Raw genomic sequence first — 18,068 nt, 5'->3', positions numbered from 1 at the left:
AAAAAGATGCCAACTCTGCTAGGAGCTTTTCCTTCAGGCTGGACCGCTGGGCTGAGACCAATGGCGTGAGGTTTAACAAGGCCAAATGCCGAGTCCTGCACTAGGAGCACAACAACCTTGTGCAGTGCTACAGACTAGAAGACTGGGTAGAAAGCTGCCCAGAGGGGAAGGACCTGGGGGTGTTGATTGACAGCAACTGAACATGAGCCAGCAGTGTGCCCAGGTAGCCAAGAAGGCCAATGGCATCTTGGCTTGTATCAGAAACGGCGTGACCAGCAGGTCCAGGGAGGTTCTTCTCCCTCTGTACTCGGCACTGGTGAGACTGCACCTTGAATCCTGTGTTCAGTTCTGGGCCCCTCACCACAAGAAGGATGTTGAGGCTCTGGAACATGCCCAGAGAGGAGTGACAAAGTTGCTGAGGAGGCTGGAGAGCAAGTTTTATGAGGAGCGGCTGAGGGAACTGGGGTTGTTTAGCCTGGAGAAGAGGAGGCTGAGGGGAGACCTCATTGCTCTCTACAACTACCTGAAAGGAGGTTGTAGAGAGGAGGGTGCTGGCTTCTTCTCCCAGGTGGCCTCAAGCTCTACCAGAGGAGATTCAGGCTGGAAATCAGGAAAAAATTCTTTACAGAAAGGGTCATTGGGCACTGGAACAGGCTACGCAGGGAGGTGGTTGAGTCACCTTCCCTGGAGGTGTTTAAAGGATGGGTGGATGAGTTGCTGAGGGGCGTGCTTTAGTGGCTGATAGGAATGGTTGGACTCAATTTTCCTTTGGGTCTTTTCTAACCCAGTGATTCTGTGATTGAGTCCATTCCCCCTCGTACTATCACCTGTCACTTGGGAAAAGAGGCCAAGGCCCATCTCTCTAAAACCTCCTTTGTAAAGAGCGATAAGACCTCCTCTCAGCCTCCTGTTCTCAAGGCTAAACAACCCCAGTACCCTCAGCCTCTTCTCATAAGACGTTCTACAAAAGCATCCTTACATATTTGCTGATTCTGTTCTGCTTCTTTGCCCCTGAGGACCATATCCCAGGGGGTCTTACTGACTAACTTCTTGAAGAGCCAAAAGTTTGCTACCCTGCCTACATCCTGATGGCGGGAAGATACCGAATCCCTTTCAGCAGGAGCTCTTTTGGATAGTTGTCTCTGTGTTTGAGAAAGTTCACGGTGTGGTTCCACCAGTCTGTTTCTTGTTCAGACTCTCTTGTGCTCCTTAGCCTGTCTACCTCCTCTTGCAGCTCTGCCATCAGGCTGTGGAGGTGATCCACCTGTTCACACCTTATACAACAGCTGTCAGTTGCTGAGTGAGCATCTGCCTTGAGTGAGATGAACAGGTTATTTTGTTCTTGATATAGAATTTAGAGTATTTTCCTGAGTAATAACAAACACATCCAATAGGATGTTATACAGGACTTGGTTCACAATGGTCTTTCATCTGTGGCATCCGGAATCTCTACACTGACAAGAAATGCCTTTTTGCTGTGGAAAATCAGTGAACAGATGGAGGTAAACTGTACATGAGAAACTAATGCTATGCTACATTTTCTCAGAAATGCGTTAATCTAGTTTGAGATATTCAGTCTGTTGTACAAATACGTGGTTTATAGCCAGTGAAACAAATGCTAGCCCTTTTTAGCTATTACCTTTACAACTGAAAAAAAGTAGCATTTTAAACTGGACCTTAGAATGCCATGTGTTTGCATTTGTGTTATCTGGACTGCCTTTTTTAGAATAAGATAAACAGCATGAAGCCACTCATTTCAATAAGCTTTCTGGTTTACAGTTGTAGAAATCACATTAATTGTAGACGCAACAACTTCATTTCTGCTGGAAGTGAGAGATCAGGCTGATACACACTCAGATTTTAGGCCAGTGCAAAATGTCTTGAAGTTGGATTTAAATGGCACCCATATCATTCTGTCCAAGACTTAGCAGGATGCCTCCTGGATTCCTGTATTGCTCTAGCTTCAAAAAACGTAGCCTAGTTCAGGTGGTAAATATATGGACTTTTTTGTTTGAGGAGAACAATGAAGTTTCTTTCTATTATTGTAAGAGGAAATATGGTCTTCATCTTAAGGACGATGCCATCAACATGATCAGCTGTCAGCCAGAAGTGCTGATTTGGTCCATGTTAACAATTCATTTTCCTTAGGTAAGTGTACTGCTTGCTGTACTAAGCTTTCTCTTTGCAGTGTTTGAGTCACAGAAACCATCTGTGTTCAATGAGACTGCAAGGAAGCTTCTGTGCTGATTCTATGGTAGAGACCTTGCAAAGAATTTCTGGAGTCCGCTTTCTTCACCAGGAGTACGGTGCTACAGCTGTGTCTGTGTAAAAAAGAATTCTTTATGATGTCTTTTGGTCTATTGAAAACTGACTCTCAAAACACATCTCAGCAGCTTACTCAGTTGGGAGCATTCATCGTTCTAAAGATAGGTCATTGCAAAATAGTTTAAGATAATTCCAGTAAGCATTTGTAAGTCCCTGAATCTCTGTAAGTGACACAGTCAATTGTACTTAACCCCACATTTACAAGTGTGTAAGCTTAGGAGGGCATCAGTATAGCTATAAGCTGTGACGTGTATCAAGGATACTTAATCTTGTTGAAAACATTTCCTGGTAAGATGTGAAAGCTGTTCCTAAAATCATGCAATGCTGATACATTAGTTCTGAACCAAAAAGAGCAGAAATTGTTAGATTTAGTGAACAAAATACTGAGTTTTAATAGCAGGTTACATGGGTAAATACAGTCTAAAAGGTGGTAGATACGATTTCCAGTCTTTCAGGATAATATAGGTCTTCCAGTGTTTCTGGCAGTCTGATCATATCAAAGAAGTTCTGTGTGATGTAGTACCTTGCGTGTTATTTGGAAATAACAATACAGTTCTGCATAAACTTGGATCATCCAAAATTTTTGTAATTTCTAAAAAGAACATCCCATATATTTTGATTAGTTCTGGTTCTTTTTTGCTTAAAAAAACCAAACCAAACCAAAACAAAATTAGCATATCCTGGAATGAATGTGACTATTTTGTATGCATATAAGATAAACTTATTCATATATGTACCAAATTTATCATGGTTGAGTTCTTGTTAATTTTTGGTTTTAAATCTTAAAAACCTTTGGATTGCAGTGTCTATTATAATATATGTTTTACCCAGGATAGAGGTTGCACTAACCTCAAAAGACAAAGTATAATTCAACAAAAAAGAATAGTGAATAAACATATCTTAATCATTTTGTTTTGCAGGAGGCAATAGGCTGATGAATCAACATTTTCGCCTAAACTGGGCATGGATCTCCTTAGAAAAGGAGTATTATTTAGTAAATGAAGACTCCAAATATCTTGATGTTGTTCTTAAACGGAGAGGTTACCTGGGAGAAACTTCTTTTATAAGTAAGTTCAATCTTAGCCTTATCAATTGCTTCTATAGTTGACTTGCTAGCTAACTGATAAAATACCTCAATATAAATATAGCACTTTACTGATGATTGATACTAAGCATGCTAGAATCAAAGTAGTATGTTTATTTATTAAAGCAAGTATTTATGCTATGCTAGCTATTTCTTTAGTAATATGATGACATTTTTATTTTTTTCAACTTCTGCAAATAGTTTTCAACTTAACAAGCCAAGATCCAGTCCCACTTTCTTTGATTTGGTGGATACCAGTATTGTATTGGTTTCACAGAATGCAATTCCCATGCAGATTTTATTTGTTTTGTAATGAGAAAATGCAGTTGTAGCAATTCAAAAGACAGCAATAAACATACATCACTTTCCAGAAAGGCTGTTGTGAGCTGGTCTGAGTAGCAGCGATGAGCATTAGGCTCATTTTATTCACTCAATGTTGGCAGTCAACTGAGTCTAATACAGGAGGTGTTGAAAGCTGTTTGCAATGTCTGGGGAGTGAAAAGGCAAAAAAAAGATCATGTTATCACATTCTGCAACCTCACACCTGTCTCTACCCCTTGGGTGTTTTCCCATTCTCTTCCTAGTGATGCCTTTTGACCAGGGAGTATTTTCCTTGTACACTGTTATGTCAAAACCTATGGTGAGCATACACTTCTTAGAAAAGGCGATTTAGGACTGGTTTTGCAGACATATGCAAGCATTTACCTAGCAGAGAGAACAACCTCATGCTTAGAAATCAGGTTTCTATTTAACTCTCTTTCTGAATAAGAATCTAAGCTTCAGGTTTTAAGATGTAGCTTGTCAACCTATTTTGGCATGAGATTTAAGGAATGTAGGTGCTATAACTATGACTAGCTGGTTTTAACTTAAAAGGCAATGGTTTCAACAGGGAACTACTTTAATAATCTATTTCTTTAAAATTAATAAAAGAATAAAAGATTAATTAAATATAAAGTTGAGGATGTGTTGTTTAAATTAATTTCTAGAACAGCTACTGATTGGACTTACGATCCTTCAAATAGTGTTTGCAAATTTTTCTACCTATGGATTCAGTTTCTGAATTGAGCTGAGTCAAAGTCCAGCAAAAGCAGTTAGATTAACTTGCCTCTGACTACCTTAGTCCTGCAAAATGGAGTTATAGAGCTGGAAAGAACATAAAAGATATTGGTTAAGATGCTTACTGACCTTTTGGGTCAATATGTAGTGCCAAAGTGGGGGAAGGGCTGTAGAAATTATATGAAATATTGGCTGTGGCAGTTAGGAGGAGTTACAAGCAAGAGTCAAGAAAATTGAGGTTTGTTGAGAAAGTTGATATGTTTTAATACATTAAAAAATACAGTTGGAAGAAAAAGGCAGAGAAGGGAAAAGTTTTAAAGTTTTTCTCATATCCCGAGAAAGGTCTTTGGGAGTGGTCTTGTGGGGTTCAAACAGAGACCAAATGCATGAGTTCTGTAAGGCTGTAAGGTCTGTTCTGGCTTAGCGTGATGAGCTGTATTGGATTTTGTCCCTTGGCTTTGCAGTTTCAACTTGGCTTGGTTTATTGATTGTCACTATGCAAGTACTGAATAAGAGGATAATAAATTAAAAAAAAAATCCTTTCTGTAATAGCAAAAGACCACAACAATTCATATGGTACATCTTTCCACATCCTTATTCCGTATGTTTTACTTCCTTCATGTCTTTGTGCTTTCCTTAGCTTTCCCCTCGAAGGCTGAACTTTCCAGGTGTGTTTTCGCTTTTTTTTTTTTCTTCTTCTAAGAGAAGTATATTTCTGAGGACTTCAGGGAGCATGTTATTTAGATGTTCTGGAACAGAAGAGAACCCAGTATGTTAAAGTTGCATTGGCGGGGGGAGGAAGTCTGTAGCCCCTTTGGGCATCCATGGTTGAATTATGGAGAAATGGAAACTTGATTGTAATCTCTGTGAATGTAGAGGTTTTCTCGTATAATAATTCAGCTTTGGCTACATTTGTCTAAACTGCCTTTCATAATGTTAATTGATGTGTCTCCACCTCTATGTGTGACAGCAATATAAAATTGATCAAGAGTAACACAGTTGGCTTGAAAACTCTCAAGTTGTGAAAAGTCTATTTTTCTAAAACTTCTTTTTTTTGAAGATTAATTAATGATGGAAAGGTTACAAGGTATTTTTTTTAATGACCTGAATTTCTGATTTTGGCAGGTATTAGCACCAGAGACGGTACTGCCAAGAAAGATAAAGACTTCAGAGGAAAAGCCCAGAAACAGGTGCAGTTTAATCCTGGCCAAACCTTAGCTACATGGCGAGTGCGGATTTTGAGTGATGGTGAACATGAACAATCTGAATCCTTTCAAATTGTTCTTTCTGAGCCTGTCATGGCAGTTCTGGAATTTCCTGATGTATCCACGGTGGAAATTATTGACCCAGGAGATGGTAAGAACCTTTCCAGAACCATGCTGCCAGTATGTGCGTATACCAAAAGATGAACTGGAGGGAAAATGTTATGAGTAACAGGGAATAGCAAAGCTTACTTTTCCTCGGAATATTTCTGAACACAGTCTTGGGCATTGAGAAGCCTTTGACCTCTGTCACTTGAAGTGTTTCACCCATGCTACTAAGGTAGCATGCTTTGATGAAATACTTGCATTTTTTCTGTGATATATTATTTCTAGATTTTTTTGCTTGATTTTGTTTTCATTTTAGATATAATAGGTTTTCAGTTCAATGTGTTTGCAAACAGTGTACTTGCACAGGTCGCTGGAGGCTGACTTGATTTACTGTCCCATGATAATTCCTGTGGAAGAGGATGGTATAGGGAAGGCCACGTTGGTTGGTCCAAATAAGTTTGGGTCTTTAAACTTACTAGTTGCTATGGTTAGGCCTTACTATCGAGCTGAGAAGTTCAGTAAGGGTCAGATTTACCAGGCCAAGTACAGCACAAGCCGTGTCAAGAGCACATAAAAATATGGTTAAATGTAAATGAAGAAAGAAGCTGAGTAAAAAAAAAAAAAAAGTAGAATTGTTCTTTGGCTTTGCTTTTCAGTTGCATCCGGACTCTAGAACACATGGGCCGTGGTCACACAAAACTGTCCTTGAGGAATCTTTCAAGCATTGAATGAGTGTAGCAGTTTGCTTTCTGCAGTCTTCCCTAATCAGCATTTGAAGAGGACTGGGCAGAAAAACTGTCAGAAGCTTCTTAGTTCCTAGTTACAAATGCAAGTTAAACCAGAGGTTATCTGACATTCATATTTAGTCACTGAGAAAAATAGTGGTTAATTTGAAAAGCACTATGTATGAGACACAAAAATTACTTGAAAATGTGTTAAAAATCTCTATCTTCTCTATCATCATTCAGATAACAATGTAAATTAATTGTTTGAGTCTTGTTAATGCTAACGATTTTTTTTCCTATTCCTTATATTACGACAAAATTTTTACAGTTCCAGAGAATTTGTAGTAAATATACATAAAGTAAAGTTGCATCGGAGAAAATCAAATGCACAGCTGCAAGTCAAGGAATATCTACAGGAAAAAGAGAGAGAACTTTGAGGGGAAAGACTGGATTTTCTAATAATCTTTTAAAGCATAGGGTATACAACTTCAGATGCTAACTGAATTGGAACCATCAAAAGTTTTATTTTGCTTCCAATTAAAATGATTTAAAACTCATTTATTTGAATAGTGTAGTCTTAGCACAAAAATAGAGAGCTTGTTTGAAAAGCTGTACCAGCCCCTTGGTCTATAGGACTTTAGTTAATCTTTATTGCAAAAAGAGATTGCATAAGGATGTATTTTCTTATTCTAGCTGAGATTATGTAAATCGTTCTTCTCTGAGCTTTTATGTTGTTCATAAGGTCTTTTAAACTTTTATATTCTTATTTTACTCCTAGTTGGATAGTCATGAGAAAGACAGGAAACAGAGCAAACCATATTCCTGATTTTTTTTGAAGGATAGAGTTTTTCATTTTTTCACCTTAATTCTAAAGGGTGAAATAAAAGGAACAAATTGGGGTTTTTTTAATGTTCCCTTCTGGTTTACTGTGAAACAAACAGGTATGGATTTAGTGTTTTTCACACTGAGTTTTTGACTTGCTGGAATAGTGAAAGTTTCTACATCTTATCAAACCTGAATTACAGCATTTTTCAGGCAGGATTTTGACCTTAGGTTGTGCTAGTAGTATTTTCTAACTGGAGAAATAAAACCTGGAACATGTTTTCAAAGAAGTCACATGACAATTTTCAGAACATTGTTTGCCAAAGTACTCTGAAATAATGAAAAGGTTTGCTTTGTGCAGTCAGCTGAATGGCCTGATTTGGTATTATACAGAATTATGTTTGGATTGCAGTCAGTTAATGAAACTTTAAAGGCGCTTTTAAATTATATTCATAACTACTTTTTGTCTTAGTTTTTGATACAATAAGAACAAAATTGATCCTGTGTCCCAGTAGCAGCATAAAACTCAGAAATCTGTTTATATGAGGATAAGATAATGAAGGATTTTAAAATGCATTTTAGTGTTTTTTTCCCCTGAAAGACTGATCTGACATTCTTCGGTCTGATAGAATGGCGGGGGGGAAGGGGGAGATTGTTGCTCTCCAGACTCCACTGACTGTATTGTCTAGGTCTTAGGTCTCTTTTGAGTGAAACATGAGTGTAGACATGTAGCCAATTCAAATCAAATGTCCAAATCAGATACTTCTGTAGTTAAGAGATAGAAATTAAATACCATGGAAATGATAAAAATATGGACCTTGTGGACAAATTCTCCAAACACTGTCTTGCACCATTAACCCTAGATAAGCAAATTAGTCACTTCAGAGACTACTTAGTAAGGACTTGTGAATTCAGACCTAATGAACTGAATTTCTTTTCCATTTCTGAAAGAGTAAGAAACTGTAATTCTCTTACTCTCCAAGTTTTTCTTAAATTTTAGTGCCTTTGCTGATAAACATGACATACTTGTTGCACTTTGGAATATGCTGAAATGCTCCTAGTTATTTTACAGGTGACTTTATGAGGCCTTAAATCTACATAAGCAAATCTGCCTGTTCTTTGCAGAATCAACTGTCTTTATTCCTCAGCCCACCTATACTATTGAAGAAGATGTTGGTGAATTATTTATTCCAGTCAGAAGAAGTGGAGATGTAAGCCAGGAACTGATGGTTATCTGTTACACACATCAAGGTAACAGAATCTACTATAGAAAAAAAAGGCAAAAATGGAAGAGAGGCAGAAAAGAAAAAATAGTTATTCCCACTATTGCATAATGAAGTTCTTAATAACTCTGTTAATTACTTTTTCATCTAAATATCTTCTGTCTTAACTGGAAATATATTCATTTTTGCAATCTCAGAGTATCATTGAAAAATTAATTATTGAAAAATTAATTATTGAAAAATTATGTTCCTAATTCCTACTACTTGTTAGAAGGTGAAGAGGATCTGTGTTCTTTATCATTTGGCAAGATTTTTATATGCAGCCCCATATACCTGAAAGTGATGAGATGAGTTGTTTGCATCTTGAAAAAACTTGTATAAAATAATACTGCTTAATTGCCATGTTTCTTCTTCCACTATCTTTCTATTTCCAATTAGCTATATCCACAGAGCAAGGGGACTCTACACCGGTGCTTTTATTATTTTTTTTTCATCAGGAAAGATAAATCAACAGTTTTTGTAAGGAGATCTGGAATCAAAAGAACTTGTTTTCATCAAATTCTATCTTTTTGTTGTTAATTTCTGGTACATTGATATCTTCAGTGGGTAAAATATACTAAGACTTAACTGGTAATACTCACAGTCTCCTTTGTCAGTCTGTGTCTCTTGTGATAGACTACAATATTCTTTGTGATGGAAAAACTTCAGTGAATTTGAGGAGTGATGTGCTTGCTTTGCATCATATACAGGAGTATTTTGTCCAGGGAACTCAGAAATGTAGCCTAGTCAGGGGTTTCAGCTCATCTTATCACCTAAAAGTAAACAGAAATTAAAAGATAATGAAAATAAAATTCAGCCTGTGTGAGGGGATCATTATGACAATAGTATGTAAGGTGACTGTTTTCCATTTATGCCACAGGAACAGCATCTGGCACTGCTCCAACTTCTGTACTTTCTTACTCTGACTACATATCCAGGCCTGAGGATCACAACAGTATTCTACGTTTTGATAAAGATGAACGAGAAAAAATGTGTCGGATTGTCATCATAGATGATTCCTTGTATGAAGAAGCAGAGACCTTTGATGTTTTACTAAGTATGCCGATGGGTGGAAGAATTGGTGTGGAATTCCCAAGCACTCGAATTACCATTGTGCCTGACAAGGATGATGGTAAGATATCATGTAATAACGTGATATTTCCAGCCCGGCACAGAAAGAACAGGTAGCATCACACTGAAATTGGAAGTTGGATTTTTGCTCTTCTTCCTGGTCTGCGAACACATGCTGCTTCCATCCTGAGATTTGAAAATACTATTAGAAAGCTATGTGGGTGTGTTAAAGTATTTAGTGTTGATATATTATGGTTTGAGATAATCACATGAGCAGCGATTAGGAGTGAGGAGATGCCCCTTTCCATTTTATCACAGTAACATCTGTAATCCAAATGTCACACTACACAGGCACCTTTGTGTGTGTGATTCTGAGGTCGCATCCACAAAGTCTTCAGATCTATTGCTTTATGGTCTAAAGGGCCATACTAGAGGCTCTGATGGACCAGAAGCCATTTGGCAGCTGCTAAGAGGCAATCTATATTCCTTCTGATTTGATGTAGCATTTAAAGGTCTGCCTAGAAGTGTCCATATATGCTTCTCGTGGTTTTTTTTTTTAATACAACAAATAATCAAAAGATAGTAATGTTGATTTAGAAATGCCCCCTATAAGGAAGTGCTAACGCATAATGTCCTTTGTTCAAGTAGTCAATAGTATTCATGTAATGCATTGAAAGTTGTCAATTAGAGAGAGCTCTGTGACTAAGGAATAGTAGAATCAGCACACTGTGTTACCAACTACTTTGAAAAATACATGTAAATATAATTACAGCTTCAAGCCTTACTTTCAGTGTTCCTAGCATTGGTGTGGCAACTGTCTTTGCACGAGCAGTAGCGAAAAAGGTTCCCTGGTACCATTGCCCTCATTTTTGCATGGAGTTTGGAGGCTTACACCTCAACTGTAGTTCTGTGGGACGAATACTGATAAGCTATTTTAGTCCTCTCCATGAGGCCATAAACCACCTATTGTGACAGTGTCATATTTCCTAAAGATGAATGTGAGAAATTAGATAGTACAATACTCTTTGAAAGTCTGATGCCAAGCTGGAGGGTTATTATCAGCACAGTGATTTCTCCCTAGTTAAGGATATAAAAGGCAGCTCTTAAAGGCAGGAAGCTGACATCCACCTAATTGCAGTGTAAATACTCAGTCTGCCTAAAATTCCTCACATGTAATCCTGTGACAGAGATGACTTTGTTTTCTTTGTGAAGCACTTGAATCATCATATAACATTAATAAGTACAAGAGTGGGAAATAACACTTATTATAAAATGACAGATCAGATATGAAAAGTAGAGATGAGCTGATATTGGAGCATATAGCTTCAGCGGGAATCTCAGTGCCTGTAAGAAAACTTCCACATATTTTTTTTTAGTTTTTAAAATAAGGTACTGTCTTTCATCAGCTTATAAAGTCATTTTAACAGTAACCTAGAGTGACTTTGAATACAAAATTATGAAATTAACCAATCTAAACACAGTACAGAAACTAGCAGTTTATGAAACTCCACAACATATTAGGGAAGTTAACAAGGTTATCTCCTTTATTTTCACATTACCATTAGAAATCATGATAAATACTTTGTTTTGTATGCTACCATTCAGTTTTAATTCTCATATTCCCTGCATTTGTGAGCATAACTTGCCTTAATGCTACAACATTTTGAACAGGAATTATTTAACAAATATGAATAATCTTATCAGGTATATTACAGAAAGTGACAAGGAGAAGTGTTTGGGAAATTCAAGCAGAACACATTAATTATGTAACAACTGAAACGTCTACATTATTTGGATATTGAAAGATAAGGGTGCTTTGAGGGGTGGGTTTTGATCACTTTAATGAACAGACACATGTCTTTTTGCACCCAAAACGTTGCATATGTCTTATTTGAAATGATGCAACAGAGTTCTTTTTTAGCTTTCTGTATTAGTAAATGTACTCCCACAAAAAAAAACCCAATCCACAGCATTCAAAAACTTACTGACAATTCATTTACGAGTAAAGTATGACTGATTTAACACCCTGGCAGTCAGCATTGAAATCATTCAAAAATAAGGAGGGTATTTTAAGTAGTGTTAGTTATTATTATTTCCAATACACAAAATTAATTTCAGTAAGTTAAAACAGTATGCTAAGTGAAATAAAGCAAAAGTTTCTTTAGCTTTTAAAATAAAATTTAATTTAGAGAGCACCTAAGATGGAGATTGGTAAAGGCTTTAGCACATGTATAATAGTCTGTGAGCTATGATAATGTTGTCATGGTAAATTCTGTAGCCCAAGTTAGTCTCTATACCTCACATTTACTGATATGTTTTTCTCATTGTCTGTTTAAATTCATCTTCCCCTTAGCAAAGTTTCTTTGGAAAAATGTCACAACATGTCATTAAGTTATGATTTCTCGAAGCACTATGACTGCATTAACATCCATTGACTTCTTCAGATCAAAAGGTACAAACTCCAAGGGTCAAAGTTTAATACTACTACATGAGATCTTTCTTACGGAAGTCAAGTCAACACTAGCAACATTACCTTATCTCCTCTGGCATTCAATGCAAGTTAATTAGGAAACATTCACTTTCAGTACCTATCATCAAAGTCTTTTCTTCTTCTTTTTTTCTAGAGAAGCCCCCTAGGGTTTAACTAAAACAGCTGAATTGCTGTACAATCCTGGCAGTAAACAAAAAGTAAAAGAGGTATGCTCAACTTTGTAGTCAACCAGAGTATATTAAAGAAATTCCTGGCAACTGAATGCTTTAATTGGGGATTATGCAGTTGTGCAGTGCAGCCAAAGCTAAATCTTAAAAATAGTCATAGTATTTAGAACATGCACATGTATTTATGTATTAAGAAAAGGTGATTTTAAAATTGGTTCTGCTGTTGGTATGTTTCTTACGTTGGAAGGGACTTCTCGTGATATTCTGAAGTTGTAGACAGAAAGAAAACATGAAAAAGATTAAGTTAATGGACTACACAACAAAGTAAGTTGTGCATAGAAATCTTGGATTCTAAGTTACAGGTGTCACTTCAGTTTAAGCACTAAAAAAAATGAACAAAACATGGATGTTTGAGTCAGAGGTGATAATCAGGTACTAATCGTGAATCACTGGAAGAAAAGCATGCAAGGCAAAGACCTATGCAAATCACCTACTTTGAGGTGGTAGAAATCTCACTTTATATTAGCCATCTGTACATTTAGACATGTTATTTAAGCAAGTTATACAAAGTTCCTTATATAGTTAATGAAAAGAGAGTTTTACTCCCAGGAACCATCCCATTTGAATAAGTAGCTAAACTGGTGAGATCAGTCACTGTGTGTACCTTGTGCATCTTAATGCCTTGATTTCTGACAGTATGTATAAACCCTACCCTTAGAAATTTAATTTGCCATTCATTCCAAATTTACAAGCAGCACTGTTACACAATATTGCCAGAATTGATGAACTGAACTATTTGTCTTCATGCCTTTCAAGGATTTGGGGATGAACAGAAATCCTTGAAGAATGTGAGGTCAGTTGATTGGCTCAGGACACACCTGTCCTGCATAGAGGGCACAGAGTTCAGCTTAAAGCTCATTTGGAAGAGGCACTTTACATAATGGATCATTATTATGCATCTAGGGAAAGGAAGACAAGGATGCTGTGCATTTTTCATTCCTCTTAAGGAGAGGGGACCCTGAAAACAATCAGACCCCAGTCTTCCATGCAAATGCCTTGATCCCTAAGCGAGATCAGTCTGGAGACACTGTTTTTCCAACTAATACTGTGACTCTGAAATCATTTCACATACATAAAACAAAAATAAGCTCAAACTCTTTTGTTAGTTTTCATCTGGTAATGATAAGCCTGTAATTTGGTTCCAACATTAGCAGTGTTGCTTTATTTTGTATAACAAGTCTGATACAAAACGCTTCAAGACTTGCAGTCAAAGTTCTGCTTGTTTTGACTATCAGGCTGCTGCTTTGGACTCATTCTTGCTCTGTTTTGTACTGTGAGCAAATTTTAAACTCTTGTTTTGTAATCATGTTTAAAAACCAGGTGTTTGATGAATGCAGGGCTGGAAGCAACTAAAAGAAGACTTAAAATTATTTCGTTTTCTTCAAGTTTTTGTCAGTGTCTTTCTTCCCATGTGATTTTAATTCCATGCTACTGTATTTAGTGTTGCCATGAGAGCACATAGCCTTACAGCCAGGCTGACACACAGTCATTTTGCCTTAGTGGAATTGTTGAAGCCTCATGCTGTTCACAGCAGGAAGTACATTAAATACATTTGTTCCACTTCATTCACATCAGATGGGCAAGAAGCTGTTCAGACTTGTACTTGACATTTCTACATCGAGGCTGGGAAAGCAAAGGACTCAAGTTTATGTTGGAGGTTTGCTTACTATTTTCTGTATATCTACTCAACAGAATCAATCATTCATATCATCCACATGATAGAGCATAACATTATCTAGGAATATTTTACAGCTGAGCACGCTGGGTGAAGGTATGATCATGGTACAATAACGCAGAAAGCCAATGTTAGAGGTCAAACAGAACAGATTAATTCTCTGGTCTTCTGGAGATTTCTTTAAAATGATTGCTGTCACTCCCCCTACAGTTAATTAAACTCTGGAAATACTTAGACCATGTTCTTTACATCAGTAGCTACTAGGTCTAGTCCAGCTTGTTTGGAACAGTAAAGTCTATATTGACAGAGGCAGAAAGTCAGCCCTGCAATGCTACATTCTAAATAACATGCTTTGCACTAAGTGTCACAGTAGGCATGTAGTATCAACTTTAGTGTGTGTACTGAGCCAAATATACAGCTGATGATAATTAAATATTGTATTAGTAACATGGTTTGTCAGGATATCTTTATCCCACAAGGCTATGTGAATCTCTGTTTCCCCTGGCCTTGAGACAGGCAATCAAATGTGTCATTTTCTTTTCAACAATGCAACAATAGGTGTGTTGTAACCTAAATTGAATCATAGAATGGTTTGGGTTCATTGATCTTGGTATTTAATTTCTGCCACTCTTATTTGTCCAGTTCTAGTTTCAACATGAACACTGTAGAAGGAGCATGGCCAGTGTTATATTATGGACTGTAGTCGTGAATTGGCCGTGTATCCTTTACCATTCTCTGGAGGTGACTAAAATAATAAACTAGTTCTTTTTTCTTCTGTACAGCCATCTTTGACTATTTTCTCCCTCTCCTATTTTTACGGTGCCTGTGGGTATGATGCCTCAGAAGTTCTGTGCAGCTTTTAACTTCCTTTGTCCTCTCATTAGGTAAAATTTCTGTACGATCTCTCCCCTTTCCCCCATCTGTGGCAGATGGCCAGATTGGCAACTAATCAAAGGAAAAAGTGGAACACAGCCAATTTATGACACATGTTATACTCCCAGTTTTCATTACTTATAGTTTCTTATCACCTGTTCAAAAGAGTGAAAAATGCTCAATTTATGATGATAGACTTAAAGATTTTACAAAGTTGTTGTTTGCTGTCTACCACAGAAATAAATTAATGTCATATCAGCAGGACATTCTATAGAGGCTGCCAGGCACATTTATGATTTGCTTTCCTAGCACTATCTGTTAGTGACAGTTTATTAGATGTGTCTGTATGCAGGTGCACACTCACACATCGTATATACCCATATAAATGGTTAGATGAATCTCATATTCACTTAGATGCTTAATAACTAGGTATATAGTCTAACCTTATGATCTGGATCCCTTTAATAGGAAAGGAAGACAGACCATGTCCAGATGGTACTTTGTCATATCTATTTCAGATGGCTTCTTTACGATAGAGAACTATATGGCGGAGCAGTGTATCTTCAAGCCTTCACTATTGCAGGTTCTTAAATGGTTAGCTTACATGTGCATTATTACAATTCTATGTGAGTTACAGTAATATTTCTAGGAGAGTATTGAAATCTAGAAAACGGCTTTTGAGTTTTGTACTCAATATAAAATATTTGATGAACAGAAAGTACAAAATTATGTGAACTGTAGACAATTGATACTTTCTGTTAAAACTAGATTAATGAGATGGTGTTCTTACATACTGATATTGTCTTCTGGAGTCTGATGGATCATTGTTTTATGACACTTTACTCAAGAGTACATCAAAAATCTTTCTATCTCCTGTCTTCCTGTAGCATGTTGTGGTTTTACAACTTTTGTCTTTGTATTAAAGATCTTTATTTATTATAGACTGTTTGAAAATGTAATGAATGCCCAGCAAACCATTCTAAATTAATCATTTGTTCTGGGTTGCTTGCAGTCATAGGGAATTAATGTAATGACTTACTGAGTGCTTTGTGTGTTTAAGATTTGGATAATCAAGTTGTGTCCATTCATCAAATCCATATCTGTCCAATTTAGAGGTAAGAATGTTGGGGGGAACTGTGTCAAAGTTCTTGAAGCAGTCTAGGTTGATAACATCTGTAGCACTTATTTTTCAACTTGTGGTTATTTTTTTTGATATGAGTGTATATGTCAGGAACACACTTTGGAAGAGAAAAATCAAAAAATGTTATCAGAAAACCCCCGGTTTTGCCAATATACTTGCTACACTCACCCCATTTCTACTGACTGCTTTTTCTGCAAGGCCCTGGAGTAAATTAATTACTCAATTAAAATGTGAAAAACATATTTAGAAATTGCTCCATGCTATATCTTTATATAGCATGATTTCTGAAATACTGCTCAGCTTCTTCTCCCATTTGTGTTTGTAGGAGTCTTTATTTGTTATCTCAAGTGTGAATCACTGACTGTGAGCACCTTTACACTTTGTCTTCTTGTGAGGTACCTTGTGTGTGGTGTATTTTAAGTACTACTGCCAAGCCTTCCCATTTATCTGCCTGCCTCTGTTTCATCAGTTCATTGAGAATTTGTTACTTATGCCATTTCCTGGGCCTCTTACATTAAAATAATGTATTCTTTTTAGAATAAAACATGTAGAAGATTCTGAGTGGGTTTTATGCTCTGTGGGAGGTCTTGCCAGTAGGAGAATGGTAGGTGAAAATCAGATGGTTGCTGCAGGCAATACCATCACATTTGGATGTGTCCCCAAATTCCGAAGTGTTTGTTTCTTCAGCTATTAATCTTTGTATTTTTATTTACATTGGTAAATGAGGCAATTGTCTGCCTTATTGAACCACTTGCAAGTGATAGGAGCTTATAGCAGGAAAATCTTTAGCCTCTCTCCTCTGAATCTGGACATAAGAAAAGCTTCTCTGACATCTGTGATCATTCCTGTGATATCAAGGTCTGTAGGTTGTATGCTGTGCAAACGATCATAGCAATACCACTTCCACTAATAAATATTTTCACATATACGTTATTTCATATATAAATTTATGTAAATTGACTATTTTGGAAAGGTAACAATGCTTCTCAGTAAATCAACAAAGCTAAGTTAATTGCTTCCAAGAGAAGGTCATTTATAATAGTCAACCTCACACATTAGCCTTTCTGCTGAAAAGCCAGTTATAGCTGGGAGACAACTTAAGACTGTTCCTTACCATCTTGTACGTAATAGTTACCTACTTGTTGAAAAATTAATCTTCAGTTTCTAGGCACTGTTCTTGAAGAAGATGAGCTAAAGCATAGCTTCATGCAATCAAATGTCTTTACTCTCCACGATTCAGGCATACTCTGTAGTTCTTCTAGTTACTACCGAACCATTATGAATTGCAACGTGACATTAAGCAGAATCAGTATAAGCTCAGTTCTTCAGTCTGCGAAGTACACTGCAGGTTGTCCTTGCAGCAGGGATGAGACTAACAAAAAAAAGGAAAGAATAGGTGACCCGAGATGGAGTATCGTGGTAGCCGTCTTACTGCCACCTCAGTCTTGCAGCTAGGGCTGTAGTTTACTTCCTTTGCCGTGCTAATTTTCTCACATTTGAGTTTTACTTATTCATGTAGCAGAGAGGTTAGATGCTCCTGCTAGACAGATACTGCTTGTGCTGGTACTGTAGGTAGAGAAACTGAAGCATAGATGCACTCATAACATAGAGGATGAGTTAAAATGTAAAGGTCTATACTGAATTAGTATGTGTCATAAATTAATTAAAAGTTGTGCATATGTAATATTTATAGCAGTTACTAATCTCAATTCACTCTGCTGACATTATTGAGTTAAGTTGTGTCAAATGAGAGTAATTCAGCAATGAACCAATCCAGCCAATGTATGGCATTGCCTTTGTAGATTAAAAAAAAATGTGTGTTTTCCTTAGAAAACAGAACTGGGGTTGGAAAGTTTACATTGATTTGTGTCTGTCCTTTCACCTGTTCTAATGTTTGCAGTATCTTTTTAATAATCACTGTAAGTTTCTAGACAGAAATGGGCTGTTGAGACAAATGGAAATGCAGACATTATTTGCTTGAGATAATGTGTGTGGCAATTAGACTG

General features: G+C 36.9%; 1 protein-coding gene across 1 annotated transcript in view; it reads left to right on the top strand.

The window, feature by feature from the left end:
* Nucleotides 1–18,068, top strand: part of FREM2 (FRAS1 related extracellular matrix 2) — a 125,514-nt gene that overhangs the window by 61,067 nt on the left and 46,379 nt on the right. Inside the window, exons 3-6 of the mRNA XM_069881974.1 lie at nucleotides 3,246–3,392; nucleotides 5,591–5,821; nucleotides 8,448–8,573; nucleotides 9,465–9,716. Coding sequence (XP_069738075.1) covers nucleotides 3,246–3,392; nucleotides 5,591–5,821; nucleotides 8,448–8,573; nucleotides 9,465–9,716 — 756 coding nt within the window. The remainder of the gene's footprint in view (nucleotides 1–3,245; nucleotides 3,393–5,590; nucleotides 5,822–8,447; nucleotides 8,574–9,464; nucleotides 9,717–18,068) is intronic.

This window comes from Phaenicophaeus curvirostris, chromosome 1 (assembly GCF_032191515.1).
Source record: "Phaenicophaeus curvirostris isolate KB17595 chromosome 1, BPBGC_Pcur_1.0, whole genome shotgun sequence".
Taxonomy (NCBI): domain Eukaryota; kingdom Metazoa; phylum Chordata; class Aves; order Cuculiformes; family Cuculidae; genus Phaenicophaeus; species Phaenicophaeus curvirostris.
Note: the sequence above shows the minus strand (reverse complement) of the source record. Positions and strands in the feature narration are given on the sequence as shown.